This window comes from Photinus pyralis, unplaced genomic scaffold, assembly GCF_008802855.1.
Source record: "Photinus pyralis isolate 1611_PpyrPB1 unplaced genomic scaffold, Ppyr1.3 Ppyr1.4_LG5, whole genome shotgun sequence".
Lineage (NCBI taxonomy): Eukaryota > Metazoa > Arthropoda > Insecta > Coleoptera > Lampyridae > Photinus > Photinus pyralis.
The window spans coordinates 2,456,271-2,475,004 of NW_022170596.1; the positions used below are offsets into that span (position 1 = coordinate 2,456,271).

The following is an 18,734-nucleotide window of genomic DNA, read 5'->3' on the forward strand; positions in this document are numbered from 1 at the left end:
GTTAATTGGCTGGTGCTATGGTCTAACTTTGACATGTTGAAAGGCCAATTGCAATTAACTTTGGCATGCAGCCCTTAATCTCTCCATTAGATGCACAAAAATTTTGAAGTTCATTGTTTACCAAGACGAATTAAAATAGCTCTATCTGAATACATGAGGCGTACTATTTTTAAGTAATTTATCTGATATCGGCTCTTATGAACTAGTAAATATTTTCAAAACGGTTTGATTTTTTCAAATAGTAGCATGTGCATTAAAAAAATTACTGTAACGTGTATTTAATATTCACATGTCCTTTGGTTACACACTGATAATTGTTTTCTGTTAACTACTGTTGTTTAATGCGTAGTATGCGCCTTATTATTTTCGTGGCTCGAAATCTGATATCTAGGTATTGCTCTTATCAAGAATGTAGCATGATATTAGCAATCAAAATAATCATTTTATTTTGCTGTCTATAAAAAAAGTACAGGGTGGCGCATCTAACAAGTTCGCTTTTAATGACTGGCGAACGAGATATGACACCGTCATTCCTTAAACATAGGACTTTGATTCCTCTTCCTCTACTCAGTTTTTGTCCACCGTGCTCGATTTTAACACCCTGCCCTGAATAGCCCCAAATACAAGTTTTTATAAATTACTATTCATCTATGTCAAAAAAATGACGTTCGTGGCTACCTCTAATTAATTACTAGGTACAAATACTAAATACGTATTCAACGTATCGGGGTTAAATGTTATCAGGAAGGTACGCAAAACCAATAATAAAAATAAAACAGTTTCTTACCTCTGTTTTAGTGATATACATTAAAATAAATATAATAACTAAAATGTGCACATCATGGCGACGCCCATGCTAGGGCCATTTCTGCCTCTATGCAACTGTTTGATCAGCAGTCCATCTTAATTTATAAGTTCGTGAATTGAAATTATTTCCATTTTTGCATTAGACAAAGTGTGCTCGATTAACTGAAAAAATGGACACGCTTAGACCAGATTTCTCCACATATTTTTCTGCTATGGGGTCATTTGAGGAAAATTCTCTACAATACATCTCTAAGTGATCTTCCACAATTTATAGAACAAGTTTTTTTTTCCATACTTTAAAAAAACCGTAAACCCGAATGTCATTTTATTTACGCGGATATCTGACTGTAGTCAATAGCTCTTACTTGATTGTCCACAGGAGGTTTTATGGTGAGTTTTCACGCTCATGCAATTTGCGCAAATTGACTTGTGCATGCCAATTTGTGCAAGTAAATTGGTGCATGAAAACGAAAATTGTTTATTTGCGCAAGCCAGAAAATTTGACTTGAACAAAATCTGGAAGAGTCGGTTGTAGGGGAGATAAAGAGAGCAGTGAAAAACTAATGAAAATAACCGTAGCTGTAACCACGGTGATGATGTTCCTATGTTAAAACTTCACCACGCTACGTTCACAAGTTAAGCAAAGGTGGATTCTTTTAAAAGCACCCTGTATACGATAGCTGTAGTTTTGGAACCTAAAATGTAATTGATAACGATAATTATTCAAGTATTCAGATAAGACTCATGCTTATACCTACTTATAAAAGGTTTGCTAACATCAAATTGGTTTGTGTCCGTTGATTATTATAACAATGAAGTCTTTAATCGTACTGTTCGCGTTGTTTTACACATGCACTGCATTTGTAAGTATCAGTAACTTTTACTCGTATATAAGATAATTATTTTTTTAGGGTTTTAATGTGCCATCCTCGTATATAAAATCATGGGAACATACGATATCGCCTGTAAGGGATGACTGTTTAAATGAAAGTGGGTTGGAGCGACAGGTACTCTACGATGCATTGTTCACTATGAATTTCCCCGACAGCCCCGAGTTTAAGTGTTTTTCCGCATGTGTTTGGACGCATTTAGAGTATTATGACTCTACCACAAGGAAAATAAATGCGAACAAAATTGGACAGGAAGTGAGGGGATTTACACCAAAAATTGCTGAAGCTTGTTATGATAAGCACAGGGCTAATAGAAATTCATGTGAAATGGTCTTCTCTATCATCAAATGTGGCATTGTGGAAATGTAAATTATGGCTCCCAGGAAATCGGATTCCTATACCGTAGAATTTAAGGTTTATTATGTATTTGTTATGTAAAATCTTAAAGAAATTCAAATATAATTTTTCTCGTTACTTTTATTTATCGTTAATACGTTTTGTAGGTGTATGTAATCTAGTAGTGCTATTTAATCTGTTTCTCGGAAATAACAATATGTTGTAAGTGGCCCTTCGTTACAACAAAACTGGAATGCTGTATATAAATTACTCTTAATTCAGGATTCAATTTATGATGTGTATGGATTATTATATACGTACAACTAGCTCAATCGGTTTACCTCATAGCTTCGAAAATTAAATTATGATTTTTTTTATCGGTCAGTTTGGCGATAGTATTATTATTGATTGTGGGCTCGATCGACTCTGGTTCGAACAGCGCAACAGCGTACATTTTGCACTATTTGTTCATAAATTCGATAAACAAATTAAACAGTCACAACTCCTGCGTGAAGGAATTTTGTTTTGCAAAGCACGCTTCGAGGGGTAGTCCACTTCGGGCGCCCAGAAGAAAGTTCGAATCTCTTCTCTCTTTCCCATATTTCGAGCGGTGAAAAGTTCCCAAAAAATTGAATACTATTCTGTAGAGGTGTAGAGGGTCTTTAGCGAAAGCGTTGCCTTTTTCGCCGCTTTCCTTGATGACAGATTCTGGTTCCCACTACGTTCACATGTGTTTTATGATCCGCCCCCTTTGCTGATCTATCGCTTCCAGGTTCCCGGGCGATGGCCAGACCTTCCTCGAACCGTTTCAGAACGTCACACACTGTAGATTTCGGAAATTTCAAAAGTTATGCTAACTTTCTAGCGCTTACATCGGGATTTTTGTTTAACTACCTCACAGCATTCTTCAGATGGGCTAACATTGAATAACGATTAATATAATAATTACCTTTTTGTTTAATTTTAAGTGGCATTTTTAGTTTTATATATATGGCAGTTCGATTTAAAGTTTATATTGTTGTGTAAACAACGTCATGTAGACGTTATTTTGGTCTAAACACCGAAATTAATGACAGGCCATCTTATATATGAAAAATATTTCAATTTTTATTTGCGGTTTCAGGGGGTTGTTTACGAATAAGGATATAGTTGGTTTGTTTTATTTGAATTTGTATTTCGGTGTTTGTTTTTCCTCTTAGAAATTTGTTAGATGTGTAGTTTTTCGTTTTAATTTATTACTTTTGTAAATTATTCAATTTAGATAAGGTATTACACGTAATATTGCATCTGGTCGTTCGCGATGAGTATCATTAGCGAATGTTTCTCTTTTTGATAAGTGCGCCTTAATATTGCAAATCTTATACGAGCAGATTATTTTGATTATTGAGAAAGAACTGTAAGTAATTCTAAGATTTTCTATATTTTCAATTAACGACAGCCTTAGTGCGGGGTATTATGTTCAAACAAGCTTTGCGGTATTTTGTTTTAATTGTTTGATGTGTTTCGGAATAAATGTTTGTCATAGTCATTCATTTGTGCATTTACTCAAATGCTTTGTGCGACCCGGATAGTTTTTCATGTCAGATTTTTCTTTTCTCCTCCAAAACTTATTTCAGGAATTTTCACCACCCTCCCCACTTGATGGGACTCAGCTTTCTTATGTAACCGTGTAACTCTAAAAGATTCTGATATCACACTACAGATCTTGCGAAGAACTAACAAGATGGTACCTACTAAACTTTCCTTTCCCTCACGATAGACCACCTGCAGGTGCTGATGGACCAACTACGGACACAGACCGTCTATGTTCAGCTGCACCGAAGAAGGTTTGGATATACAGTGGTCCCAAACCCCTTTTTTTGTTAATGTTTCTATTGGTCGTTCGAGGTCGGATCGGGTTTTACTGTACAATGGAAAACCTCATACTAATATCAGGCGTCGCGTCGGCTGGATTGAATTATGAAAACCGTTGGCGTCTTAAAATTCCCTTGAAATTTGTTGAGTCCGGGTAAAATTTTGAAGATACGAAGCGTTGGGAGTGGTTTGTGTTGTTAACGATCAGAAAACTTTCTTTACTGGGTGCAACTTTTAAACTAGAACAGAATTTCGTGGATACAGTCGAAACCACACAGTTAGTTTTACTGATTTTTTACAGAAGAGGGAAAGTTTTTACTCCCACACGGTATTCGTACTAAGCGAAAGTGTTGCTTTATAAGGATGATGCGTGTATTTTTATGCTTTCGCTCAGAAATTGTCCACGTTACTTGATGCGCTATGACGAAACAATGCTTCTACTGCGTTTTTTTGCAGGATACGACCTTCGAGTTCAGTTTTTTTTATTCGAATGCGCTACTTGAACTCTGATTTGTCTTTAATATGAATTACATATGCCCCCGTTACGCTGATTCCCTAATTAGTACACGAATTTAACCAAACTGTACTTATTGCGTACTTTTAACACCAAAGGTGAAACTTTTATTTAGATATCCCAAGCTAATATATTTTGCGCACTTCCACCAAATAACACACTAACTTTTTCCACGAGCTTTGAAACTTCCGTAAATTTTGGAAATTATAGGATTCCCGATCAAAATGGTCGCTTTTAATGCCAAAACACGAATGCATCCAAGTTCTCCAAAACCAATCTTCTTAACGCCTCCAACAGCGGATTCATTTCATTGGTTAGTGTCTTTGTTACTACTAATGTTTTAAAGGTCGTTACTCAATTCCAAAAACAACACGATCAGCAGTTTCCACGCTGCGAGTTTATCTCATGCTGAGTTCACTAATATAATACTATATCCCTATTAAAAAAGACTTGGCGACTACCTCTATGTAAAAAAAGGTTGTTACATCTAGAGAAAAAGGATTGGAAGTTCTAGTAAAAGCCAGCCTTGGTAGACGCTACGGAAGAGTAAAGTATTCATGTGTCTTGTTATAAACACTACACTCCGATCCAAAGATGTCGAGAGAGCTGCATTAGGACTCTGGGGCTAACCTAAGATCGTCTAAATTCCAATTTTCGTTCCGAACGAAATGTTTCCTATGTGCAGAAAATATTGAAAAACGAAATAAACTGCCTGTGTGCAGGCGTCACCGGAAAGTTTTCCACGTCCCAACACTTAAGGTTCACCAAACCGTAGCCAAGAAGCTAAGATTCTTGGAATGATTGGGGGAAACAGAGTGATATGAAAAGCGAAGGAAGACTAATACACGATACCACATCCCGTTTTGCAGTTACGAAAGGTGGTGCGCCACACTGTATACGGCAGCTGTAACTGTAGCACCTAAAATGATAAAGATAACGATAATAATTCGAGTATTCAGATAAGACTAATGCGTATACATAAAGGGTTTACAAACTTCAAGTTTGATTGTGTTCGTTGATTTTAATTACAATGAAGTCTTTAATCGTAGTGTGTGCGTTGTTTTACATTTGCACTGCATTTGTAAGTATCTGTAACTTTTACTCGTGGATAAGAATATCTTTTTAGCAATTTCATGTGGAATTCTCGTATATACAATCGTGGGAACACACGATAGCGCCCGTTAGAGACCAATGTTTAACTGAAAGTAGATTGGACCGGCAGGTACTCTACGATGCATTGTTCACCATGGATTTCCCGGAAACCCGTGAGTTTAAGCGTTTTTCGTCATGTATTTGGTCGCATTTAGGGTATTACAATTCTACTACAAGAAAAATAAATGCGGAGAAAATTGGACAGGAAGTAAAAGGATTTACAACAAGAATTGCTGAAGATTGTTACAATGAGCACAAGACTAAGAGAAGTGCCTGTAAAATGATCTTCTATATCATCAAGTGTGGCATTCAGAAAATGTAAATTAAGACTCCGAAGTAATGAGATACTTTAGCTATAAATTTTAAGGTTTGTTATGTATTTACTTATCAAAAAACCCAAAAAATCGAAATATATGTTTTCTTGGTGTAGAGTATTTAAGTACTATTTAATTTGCATTTCGCAGATAGAAAAAGTAAATGTCGAGATTAAAGTGCGAATACATACGTTAAGGAAAGTTCAATTAGCAATATGTATCTCTGGTTTTTTACGAAGATATAAACCTAACCAGAGTGCACAAGACCCAAAAAAAATGGGACACTAAATTAATCTCTTTTGTACTTACCTAAACAATGTTCTTGTCTGTCCTCGATGATGCCTAACAAGTGCCGATTCCGAGGCGCATACTGTAGGGTAGGGGGAACGCAAGAGAAGAAACCTCCTGACAAGCGTTTAAAGGAGCAGGAAAATTGTGTTAAAGTATGGGATATCGGGAGAGATCAGATGTAAAATCTGTTCCGATTTCAAGAAAAGTGAATGTACTAAACAACAGATGTCTTCTTGACACTTGATACTTTGACATATGCCTGGCGTCGTCGCCTCTCCCAGGATTTAGTCAAGTGTCGTGAGGATGCGTCCCTGGTAGGCACTATCAGGGGCGTTTTACCACTACTTTAAACTTTTGTGGACATCGCGATGGGCCGCGACATATGGCAAACAATGTGGTGGATTTCGTAAATTGGGGGGGGGGGAGCGGCTAACTGGGCGTTATGCACCCTTTAATGTCTTAACGTAACAAAAATTGTTAACATGGATCGTGTCGTTTTCCCTTTGCATATGTCGGTAATCGACTCATAGTTACTGAAATACTGTTTTTAAGAAAAATGAACGTGGAACCCTTAGAGTCCTTAGACCTGGTAAAACTTTCGTAATAGATGAGATTTACTTAGGTATAAAAACTGCGTAATAAACATTTGCGGTTGCATTTGAACCCCGGATATGGCTTACAAGTTCCACGTGGAAAACAGCTATAGCGTATAGAAGAGGTTTATACATTGTGATGCTAAATTGTTACAAATGTTTTGAGGTGATTATTTTAAGTGTCAAAATGTGGATTGGACTGACTAGCCCAATCAAATGAGTGTTGGTACGGACTTACATGGGTTCTGCAAGGATAAAATTGAGCTTTATATGAACCACTCAATCTGGTCGATAATTAAAACTTAAGACTTTACTAAACGGTTGGAAGCACATATTGAAATTTAAATTCACTTGAAATTCTGGTTGTATGACAAATACCAAAGTTCTAATCCCCTTATCACAATTGGGGTTGAAATATTTGAGCAAAATAAGGTGTTCGAAGATTTAATAACGCTCATAGATATAAGATAATAGATAACGGGGCGATCACCTTTTCTACATCTAACCTGGTTATAATATTATATTAACTTTGCCTGAATTATTTTAAATTCTTTAGTAATTATCGTACTATTATATATTATGTACTACTTTTCTGTTAAATCTAACTGGGAATGGGTTCATAAACTGAAATCTTGATCTATCGACGAAAACAATCCACGAATTTGTACATAGCATCCACGAGCTATGAACTGCTGTGATAAACGCTTCTGTGGATACCGATGAAAAAACTTCGAAGTGCAAGGTCTTGATGGTAAAACAAACTGCCAAATAGAGATATGATTTAGTGCTTCTGGTACTCCGGACTCGGACTAACGCTGACGTCCGGCAAAATCACATCCCGCGACACCAAAGGGCTTTATTTGGCAAACGAAACAATACAGATACACATAACTGATAAAATAAAAACATTGATTATTTCAAGGTAACATGTACATGATTTATTACACAAGTTTCTGCTGTTGGTACCTTTTTGATTTCAAAATTATCCTCCTCCTCCAAGAATTGAACTTCTGTATGTTGAGACGACGGTAATGCGCGATTAGATTGTGCTTAATTACACTTTTGTGTCTTTTTGGTTTGAGAGATATTTGGTGGGGCTCAGTGAACGCTTAACCAATAGTTGGGGAGCCCAATAGGGTAGTTTGGAATTTACTGGAGCGCGTCAGATTAAAGTAAAGTGGGTTGACTGCGTATTGAAAAGTGTGCAGTTTATTTTCTGAACATTTACGCGTGACGCGGGGGAGTGGAAAGATCGCTAAACTTGCAAAAAAAAACGTTACCTCTACATCCTCGAGTGCGTTGTAATTTTTTTTATTTCGAAGGAAATTATTCAAGAATAACAGAGGTAATATAATCTGCCAATTTCCAAACGCCAAAGTGAAACAAAACGCGACAAAACGTCATTAAAGTTCAGTGTACTCTGCAGTTGAAGCATGTCAGTTGACTCATATCATAGGCGGCTGTGTCATAAATCAGAGTGCGTTTATTTTGGAGCCTCGATAAGTGATAAGAGCTTCGATACTAGCGAAGCGAAGAAAAGTGTAAATATTTGCGCATGCGCACATCTGATTTTTACAATATGCGTTATGCTTTAATTTTTAAATGAAATTTGATACATAGCCACTTGGAATAAAAACAAATTTAACGCCAGTTTCAAAATTTTGTTTTGCGCATGCGCAGTGCCAACTTTCCTATTTATGGAGGGATTTAAATGAAATTTGATACATACAGTGCTACCATTCTCAGAAAAGCCCCGGAAAATATGCGAACTAATTTTGAAATAATTCAGGCTGGCCAATAGAAAGTCTGCAAAACGACGCGATACATTCCGCGCCATAATTATTAATTATTCCGTTTTGACAGTTGGCGCTTCACGTTATTTTTGTTTACACTTTGCTTATTGTATTTGCTTTATTTTACGTTTTCCGTCTCCAGCTTTATACACACTCGTCTTTTTCAAGACGCATATAGCTTGGATATACGATCTGATAAGGTATGTAATTCCCTTAAAGTGTTTTTAAATTTTGCATCAGAATGTACGGTCCAAATTTCTAGCGCCCTCGGATACGCCCTGTCAGGGACTTTCTGAGCGTGGTGCCACTGTAGCCACTTGGAATAAAAGCAAATGTAGCGCCATTTTCCAAATTTGGTTTTGTGTAGGATGTGCAGTGCCAACTTTCTTATTTATGGAAGCAATTAAATGAAACTTCATACATATACACCTTAAATAAAAGCAAAACTAACATCACGTTTAAAATTTGGTTTTGCACATGCTATAGGCATACCCAGGAGCTCGTTTGCTATATTTGTTTAATTTACCTTTACTTCTAAAATGCAAGATGCAGTTTATATTTAGTTTCATCTCCTTGTCTATAGTTTTTGTGGCCTATTGTAAAATTTTTAGCTACAAATTTGGGTTTGATATACCTTAACCATAACCAATAACTGCTATTGTGTCATAAAGCAAAACATAATATAACGGAACAAGAAATTGTGTGGCTTATCCCACAAGAAGTAATGATCTTTCAGTAAAAAAACAGCGCCTAATAGCAGATCAATATCACTACTATTCAAATAAACGGAAGAAGATAATACATTAAAACAATCAACCATTCTTAGTTTTTTTCCAACCTACCTTTTGTATTGGCAATCTAATCCGAACTGATGAAATAAAGTAGTAGTGGTTACAATATATTTTGAATAAACCAACTTCCTAATGGAATATGAACATGAAATAAGAAGTTATTGTGCCCATTTAGTTAGTTAGAATAAACCGTACAAAGGTGCAGATATAGTTTGATTTTCTCCTGGCCCAAAGGAAACACAAAGCAGCCCATGAAGCCTTTAATCACATTTCTCGTAATATTATGCACAACTACTGCTTTTGTAGGTATTCATCTACGTACCATCATTACTTATAGTATTTTTTAGAAATTCAACGTGAATCCCGAGTTGACAAAAAAATGGATTGCCATGATAGGCCCTTATAATGACCAATGTGCAACTGAAAATGCAATTGACAAAAATAAACCGTATAAGGCAATTTTAAATATGAATTACCCTGAGAACCGCAGCTTTCAGTGTTATGCCGAATGCATCTGGTGGCGATGGGGTTTCTATGATTCCGAGACGGATACAATTGATGGTGACAAAATTGAAAAAGTTATCGCAGGGTTTACGAAAGGTGACACTGAACAGTGTTTTAAAACCTATAAAATGATTGATGATCACTGTCAGAAGATTTTCTCCACGATAAAGTGTTGTATTGGGAAGCTGATGCGCGAATGATGGACAGAATTGTTTTAAATAGTTATACGTGTTGTAGTTACCAATATACGAGTATAATACCTTCATCCTATGTAGAGATATTTCAATGACGAGCTGTTAGCTCCATCCAGCAGTATGGATTACGATAGGAGGGTGGACCTCTAGGTCTCATATTCGGGTCCTTTGTACTACCTTCCTGAATCCTGACTACAGTTGTTCAACCCCTTCACGTCACTCAAGCCGGCCCACACGTGAGATGAACCTAAGGATGATGGAAGGGGAGGCGACTCTAAATAATCGTAACCATGTCCGGCCAGGGATACCCCCAACATGGATCGTCTCAGTTGGATTAGAGCGGTACATTCACAAAGTATGTCGTGTGCGGTCTCGTCGTCTATGTATCCCCTACAAGGTCGAAATGTTACCAGTCTCCAGAAAGTATTCCCACTAGTAATGTCAGGTTTTTTCTTGATAGCCCTGTGCAAAAACGCACCAATTTAGCAGATGGTCCTTTGAAGGCTTCTCTCGCATGGCGACCGTCTTAACATCATGTTCTACTCAGCCCTGTGTTGAGTTTGGGTGTCCGGAGTCATTAAGTTGTTTTTGTCGAGTGTGATTCCTAGATATTTCACTGACTCTGAAAATTTGAGGTGTTCTTGGAAAAGCTGGGGCACTTAATATACGAGGGTTGTCCAGAAAGTAGCAGACGCTTTGACATAAAAAATTTTAAACTTGTAAAGAAAATCTATTATTAAATACATTTGGGGGCTACACTCTTGGGCTATTTATCAACACAAGCGCCATTCAAATTGAGGCACTTATCATAGCGTGGCAGAAGTGTTTTGATTCCAACTTTTATAAATCCGCCGCCTGAGACTTTAACCACAGGTTATCGCCGGCTTGAAGTTCGGCATCACTGTCCATGTGCTGTGTTGCGAGCGAGGTCTTCATCGCTGGGAAGAGGAGGAAGTCACTTGGTGCTAGATCCGAGCTGTATGGAGAGTGATCCTTTCTCCCATCCAAGAGCTGTCCAGTACGGTTGACTGTGTACGGGCGGGTTTTGTCGTCGAACAACAAAACTTCCACCTCTTCCCAGCGATGAAGACCTGGCTCGCAACGCAGCGGTTCGATAGGGACGCCGAACTTCATGCCAGCGTTACCCAGGGCAGGTTAAAATTTCAGACGGTGGATTTATAAAAGTTGAAATCAAAACACTTGTGCCACGCTATGATAAGTGCCTCAATTTGAATTGTGCTTGTGTAGATAAATAGCCCAGGAGTGTAGCCCCCGTATACAATAATAATTTTTCTTTACAAGTTTAAAATCTCTTACTTCAAAACTTCTGCTACTTTCTGGACAACCCTCGTATATTCAGGGTGTTTGTGGAAACACCGGAAATTTGTGTGTGTAAAACAATATACTCATATACAGGGTGAATATTTTGCCTGGAACACTGAACATATCATCAAAATAGAATAGCTTTTTATGGTATCTAACTTACAGTTTGCTGTGGTCAGTGGCATGCTTCTGCATGGTCAAGGGTTTTTTTAATGCCAACTACTAGTCTTCATTACATTTTTTTTGGGTAGGTGTAGCAGGATAAAAAACTTATTATATTACATAATCAACTTTATGAATTTCGTACTTTACTTATACACACTATTAAAAATTAAAAGTTCGAAAAATCTTAATGTTTAGTTTTAACCAATTTCTCCAAATTGGAACACTGACTTACTTGGTTCCTGAAAAATTGGATAAGTAAATGCTGTCTTATCTTTTATTTGTTTTTGAAAGGACAACTCTCTTTGATAATGAGTTTTAATTTAAATTAACTACAAAGAGATAATGCTAGTCGAAGTCCAGCCTTGCCTGCAGAACCACTACGTGCGCAATGAAAATTTGTATTTTAGCGTTTGCTTTTTTGTATTCAGGTTTTGCATTTGTAAGTATCTTCCGATTTTTCTGATTGGATGGTTATGCAATGTTTAGAAATTCCACGTAACACCAGAAGTGGCAAAAATTTGGGACGATTTCATAGACCCTTTTAGAGAAGAATGTAGGGCGGAAGCTGGCCTCGATGAAGAGGTGGCCAAATGGGCACTTTTGAAAATGGACTTTCCCGAGAACGATGCGTTCATGCGGTTTTGTGGTTGCCTTTGGTCACGACTAGGATTATACAATATGGACACAAATGAGATTAACGTTGATACTGTGGTGGAGAAACTACATGGATTCACCATGGAAAATGCTGTAGAATGTAATGATAGGTACAAGAATGCAAGTAAAAATGAAAAGGCTTTCTTGGTCGGGACGTGTGTTATCAGAAAGATGAGTCTTTAAGTAAGACTTGTTTTTGAGTCATTTACCAACATTACATCAAATTCTGTGTATCTTTTTCTATCCAATTCTGATAGTTTAGATGATAATTTTAATTACCTTCAATTGCATTTTAGAAAGTATCAATTGTCAATTAACGTATTTAATCAAATTTTAGAAACTTTCCTGTATGAAGGTATGGATTGTAAATTACAGTAGGTACTAAATTGATTGGTCATGTTTGTATTAGTCAAATCAATATATTCGCAACAATTAAGGGAGGTTTTAGCTTTTCAATATAAGATATTGGTTTTTCTTTCCATCACTAATAGTATTCAAAGTTGATTCCATTAAAAGCAAGCTTGTCGTTTAGTGAACATACCACAATATGCAGCCTCATCTAACCCAACTTTTTCATAATTTAGCAATTTTCCATATCAAGGGTATTCGGAACACATGCACCAACGTAGAAGTGCTAACAATAGTACTACTACAAGTTGACCGTTCCATTTCGTTTCAATTAATGTAACACATAAGGTATAGCAACTGACCAAATCCGTATTTGTATAGAACACACAGCAAATGGTTCTTTAACAGCTGAAAAGTCTAAAAGTTGAGTTTGTTCAAAAAATGCTACATCGCCTATGTGATGTATGCAAGCCTGGGGAGGTCAAGGTTGGTACGCCTGCAACGGTGGGCTAGGTCGCATGTCGTTGTAAGCACGTTTCATTTATAAATCATCTCTGTCAATATAAATATCCAAATAAAGAGTACTTATTATTGGCGACGAGATAAAAAGAAGAACCGAATTTGGCAACATATAGCATAAATAAAAGAAGCTGTGTATTCATGGTTAGTTTCGAGCTCGGGGTGGAAGGAATCAAGTCAAGATGGCTACAGTCGCAATAGGACACATTGGCGAATTCAACGCAGACGAGTCTACGAATTGGGAAGTTTACGCGGAACGACTTGAATTTTATTTACAAGCAAATAAAATAACAGAAGATGAACAGAAAAGGGCGGTGCTGTTGACGGTTTGCGGAACAAGGACCTATGAAATTTTAAGGTCGTTGGTAGCTCCTGACGCGCCAAGTTCAAAATCTTACGGGGATTTAGTGAAAACCTTAAAGGACCATTTCGCGCCTAAACCGTCCGAGATAATGCAGAGATTTCGTTTTCATAAACGCGATCAAGGACAGAATGAAACAATTGCGGTGTACGTGTCTGAACTAAGAAAAATTGCGGAGCAGTGTAACTTTCCCAGAGAAACCTTAGAGACAATGCTTCGCGATCGTGTAGTGTGTGGCGTTCGCAGTGAAGCGTTACAGCGCAGGTTGCTAGCAGAAAAAGACTTGACCTTCAAAATTGCATTAAATACGGCAACGGCGGCAGAAACAGCTGATTTGAACGCTCTAGAAATCCGGAAGCAAACTGCACCTGTTCAACAGCTGACCGCCACCACATCAACATACAGAAGGGTTAATCGAGACAACAAAGAGCATAACAGCGGTGTCACCAGCTCCGGGTCAAATGGCACCAATAATTTGCACCGTCAACAAAACCAGAGTAATTACAAACCCTGTTTTAGGTGTGGAAGCCAACACAATCCATTCAATTGTCGCTTTATGAACGAAACATGCAGATTCTGTAAGAAAAGGGGCCACATAGAGAGAGTGTGCATGCAGAAAAACAGGAAACAACAGACAAACGCAGTTGACGCATCGGAGCAGCCTGAAGATGACTATGCCGAAATATTTACTTTAAATGGGATAACCAGCAATTTACCGGTTGCAATCACAGGTATCAATAACATTACAAGCATGCCCAAAGCAACGGTAACATTAAATGGACATAAATGTTATATGGAAGTGGATTCAGGAGCGGCTGTATCATTAATGGCCTCCAACACGTTTAACAGAATATTTAATGTATACAAACCAGAGCTATCAAACTCGACGTTAATTCTAAAGGACTATCAAGGAAATGTTATAAAAACTGTTGGCGTGTGTCAAGTCGAAGTTAAATACGCAGGCCGATGTGCAGTACTACCGCTCACAGTAATCGAAGATAACCGAAGCAGCTTATTGGGCAGAAATTGGTTTGCTACATTAGGAATTAAACTGGCAGGCGTTTATCAGCTTACATCAGAATCGGTGATAACAAAATCAGTTGCAGAAGTACTGAGCAAGTATGCTGACATTTTCAAGAATGAATTAGGCAAGTACAAAGGCCCTCCTGTGACATTACCAATCAATGATAACGTACAACCGATACTATGTAAGGCCAGACGGGTGCCATTTGCATTATTACCCAAAATTGAAACGGAACTGCAAAAATTATGCCAACAGGGCATTTTAGAACCGATAACCCACCCACGATGGTGTACGCCAATCGTTCCCGTTGTTAAAAAGGATTCCAGCATAAGAATATGTGGCGATTATAAACAAACCTTAAACAAGGCATTGCGTACTGACGTTTACCCAATTCCAGCCATTAACACTATATTAAGTTCACTAGCCGGAGGCAAAATTTTTGCCAAATTGGACTTGGCTCAAGCATACCAGCAGTTAGAAGTTGACGACAAGTCTGCTGAAGCCCAAACAATAATCACACACAAAGGACCTTTCCGAGTAAAACGACTACAATTTGGAATCAGCGTGGCTCCACAAATATTTCAAAATTTCATGGATCAGAGACTAAGCGGAATTCAAGGAGTATTCCCGTACTTCGACGACGTACTGGTAGCAGGAGAATCGGAAACACAATTAGCCGAACGACTCGAGGAGATATTCAAGCGATTCCAAGAAGATGGCTTACGCCTCAAGCGAGAAAAATGTGCATTTGGAGTGAAAGAATTGAGTTTTTTAGGATTCCAGTTAACTGAAAATGGACTGCAACCGATCAAAGACAAAGTTAATGCAATCAAAAATGCCCCAGCTCCAAAGAACAAACAAGAACTGCAAGCATTTTTAGGAATGTTGAATTTTTATCACAATTTTTTAAAAGATAAAGCGACAGTAGCAGAACCTCTACATAAATTACTACATACAAACACTAAATGGTCCTGGAACAAAATACACGATGAAGCATTTCAGCAATGCAAGAATTTGTTGTCATCGAAGTCACTTTTGGTGCATTTTGATATTAACAAACCATTAATATTGACAGCAGACGCTTCGCCTTATGGAGTAGGAGCCGTGCTAAGCCATAAGATGTCAGATGGTACAGAAGCGCCAATCGCATTCCATTCCAGAACACTGAACGACGCACAACGGAACTACTCACAGTTGGATCGAGAGGCACTAGCGATTATCGACGGACTAAAAAAATTTCATCATTATGTGTTTGGGAACAAATTCGAAATTCGTACAGATCACAAACCACTTTTGGGAATATTCGGGCAAGACAAGGCTACCCCAGAAATTATATCCCCGAGACTTCAGCGATGGTCATTAATTTTAAATAGTTATAATTATATGCTTAAGTATGTTCCTGGTTCGACCATTGCAAATGCAGATGCACTAAGCAGATTTCCAGTGATCGACAATTCAACTCCAATAAATGAAGAGATTCCACAAGTGCTCATGGTCGAGACAAGTCCTGAAATTACAGTCAACGCTGAAAAAATCGCCATATTGACACAAAAGGAACCAGTGCTATCTAAAATATTGGACTGGGTGGTAAGGGGCTGGCCGAACGAAATCAATATGGACGAAGCAAAACCGTTCTACCATAAGCGGCAGGAATTATCCTCGTACAAGAAATGTCTGTTGTGGGGAAACAGGGTTGTCGTTCCAGCAGCAGCCAGAGCACAAGTACTTCACATGTTGCACGAAACTCATCCGGGGATTGTACGAATGAAGATGTTGGCGAGGAGTCATGTCTGGTGGCCAAACATGGATGTTGAAATCGAACATGCAGTAAAAATTTGCAACATTTGTCAGGAAAATCAACGCGCACCACCTAAAGCAGCTATTCATCCTTGGGAATGGGCAACCGAGCCGTGGAGCAGGTTACATATTGACTTTGCGGGGCCGTTTCAAGGACATCAACTCCTGATCGTAGTGGACGCCTACTCTAAATGGTTAGAAGTCGAGTTGGTGCCGACAACCTCCTCGTCGGCAGCAATACGAGTGCTACGTAGCTTATTCGCCACTCATGGATTACCCGACGTAATTGTATCAGACAACGGTACGGCATTTACATCGGCAGAATTTGCAGAGTTTACAAAGAAGAACGGGATTAGGCACACAACATCGGCGCCATATCATCCGTCCTCAAATGGCCAAGCTGAAAGGCTAGTGCAAGAAGCCAAAAAGATGTTAAGCAAATTGTCGCAAGGGGATTGGCGTACCAAACTGGCCCGAATGCTGTTAAGCCAGCATTCAACGCCGTCAACAGTAACCGGCGTCAGTCCAGCAGAACTGCTTTTCAAGAGAAAATTAAGAACCTGTTTAGATCGAATCCATCCTGATTTCGTGAGGGACATGAAGCTGAAGCAGGAAACACTTATGGAACAGTCAAAACCACCTCGGGAATTTAAAGATGGCGATCCAGTTTCAGTGAGGAATTTTGGTGATGGTCCCAAATGGGTTCCAGCGCAAATCAATAAACGTACTGGTCCATTATCATACAAGGCAACCCTAGATGACGGAATCGTAATCCGAAGACACACCGATCAAATCATTTCCAGAAGACCACTGCAGGGCCATCAAGAACCACCGTCAGATGTGCAGGAAGCCAGCATGAGCACTCGCCCAAGCAGAGACAGAAGGATGCCTTTGCATTTACGAGATTTTGTTTTAACTGGGGGGAAGGAATGTGATGTATGCAAGCCTGGGGAGGTCAAGGTTGGTACGCCTGCAACGGTGGGCTAGGTCGCATGTCGTTGTAAGCACGTTTCATTTATAAATCATCTCTGTCAATATAAATATCCAAATAAAGAGTACTTATTAGCCTATTACGGCATTGAATAACCTCAAGATAGTACTGCATACTTTTAGTGTTAGGAAAAAAAGAAGATTCGCAGAAAATAGTGTAGTTCGATCAGACAGATTAGAATTGACAACATACTGTTACTCCGGATGAAAAAAGTTTATTGTTTCACTAACTGTTGAATGTTCGGTGGCCTTTTATAAACCGACCGTAGAACTTTCGGGGTGTTTAACATTATATTCGTACTATCGTAATAGTATCATATCATAATGTTAAATAAGATAGTTGTCAGATCTTGTCTAATTCACGAGTACGAAATTATATTAGCTGCTAACCGGTTATTGACCGAGAGTAGCTCTAGGGCCTTCATTGATTACACGGAAGGAAGAAGAGTTACTGAAATCCTTCCAAGAAATACGCCCACTTACTTTCTTACTTCTTTTCTAATTTGCATTTTACAATTATTATTACATTATAATAGTTCTCAACATGTACGCCAACATCGGAGAATTTCATTTCCCTCACAATCAAGATTTTACAATGATATTTATATTGGTGTTTGTGGTTTGGGTTACTCCCGGGAGTTATTGAACGATGTATTATTTCATAATAATATATAGGTATTACATATACATATGTACAGGGTGGCCAAATAAGAATGCGAAGTACTGTATCTGGGAACCTGTCCATCGTAGAGGCTTGCGGTAAAAAAAATTATTACTAAAACGGCCACGAGAAAAACTTGGAAAATATGTTTAAGTTATTGCAATGGCCGCTAGGGGGCGTAACTGCAATCTGGAATCTAAAGACGTGATGTTTCTATGAATTCCGCTATATTAACCTAACAAAAAAATGTCCGGTCTTTGAAGTTGACAATAATCTGAACATTTTTTGTTTGAAAATTTTTCTTGTATCTCAAAAAATGAAGTGGTGGGGTATATTCAAAGGTTTCCGTAAAGAACACCCTGTATCTTCGAAACGGCTGAGTCGATTTAAACAAACTCGGGTTAGTTCGAAAGATCTATTCTTCAGCTACAAATATTATACTATTTGAAGTTTTGTTAGTTTCACATATCACCGCTTGAGGGCTTTTTTCGACATTCCGACAGAAATGGTTAATTTTCTCAAAAAAATTAAATGCATTGGTTTGATTTTTTTTCATGAAAAGGTAGCCTAATGCTGTTTTCGTGAGTTTGTTTAGGCTTCATTTAGCTACTTTTTCATGAAAAAAAAATCGAACCAATGCATTTAATTTTTTTGAGAAAATTAACCATTTCTGTCGGAATGTCAAAAAAGCCCTCAAGCGGTGATATGTGAAACTAACAAAACTTCAAATAGTGTAATATATGTAGCTGAAGAATAGATCTTTTTAACTAACCCGAGTTTGTTTAAATCGGCTCAGCCGTTTAGAAAATACAGGGTGTTCTTTACGGAAACCTTTGAATACCCACCACCACTTCATTTT

The 18,734-nt window shown here is 38.0% G+C and overlaps 1 protein-coding gene and 2 long non-coding RNA genes across 3 annotated transcripts; all 3 read left to right on the forward strand.

Annotated features, from left to right (window-relative positions):
- The first annotated feature begins 1,541 nt into the window (after positions 1 to 1,541).
- LOC116172316 lies at positions 1,542 to 2,171 on the forward strand. Its single transcript, XR_004145624.1, has 2 exons — positions 1,542 to 1,670; positions 1,719 to 2,171. It is a non-coding gene; the product is annotated as an uncharacterized LOC116172316 (long non-coding RNA).
- Positions 2,172 to 5,361: 3,190 nt separating this feature from the next.
- Positions 5,362 to 5,980, forward strand: LOC116172317. The gene is made up of 2 exons (XR_004145625.1): positions 5,362 to 5,482; positions 5,528 to 5,980. It is a non-coding gene; the product is annotated as an uncharacterized LOC116172317 (long non-coding RNA).
- A 6,390-nt stretch (positions 5,981 to 12,370) lies between these two features.
- Positions 12,371 to 17,211, forward strand: LOC116172665 (uncharacterized protein K02A2.6-like). The gene is made up of 2 exons (XM_031489913.1): positions 12,371 to 12,522; positions 12,554 to 17,211. The coding sequence occupies exon 2, from the start codon at positions 13,225 to 13,227 to the stop codon at positions 17,209 to 17,211; it is 3,987 nt and encodes a 1,328-aa protein (XP_031345773.1). The 5' UTR covers positions 12,371 to 12,522; positions 12,554 to 13,224.
- The last annotated feature ends 1,523 nt before the right edge of the window (positions 17,212 to 18,734 follow it).

What these genes read in the sequence shown, in the direction of transcription:
- LOC116172665 (XM_031489913.1), top strand. Translation starts at nt 13,225, where the DNA reads ATGGCTACAGTCGCAATAGGACACATTGGCGAATTCAACGCAGACGAG.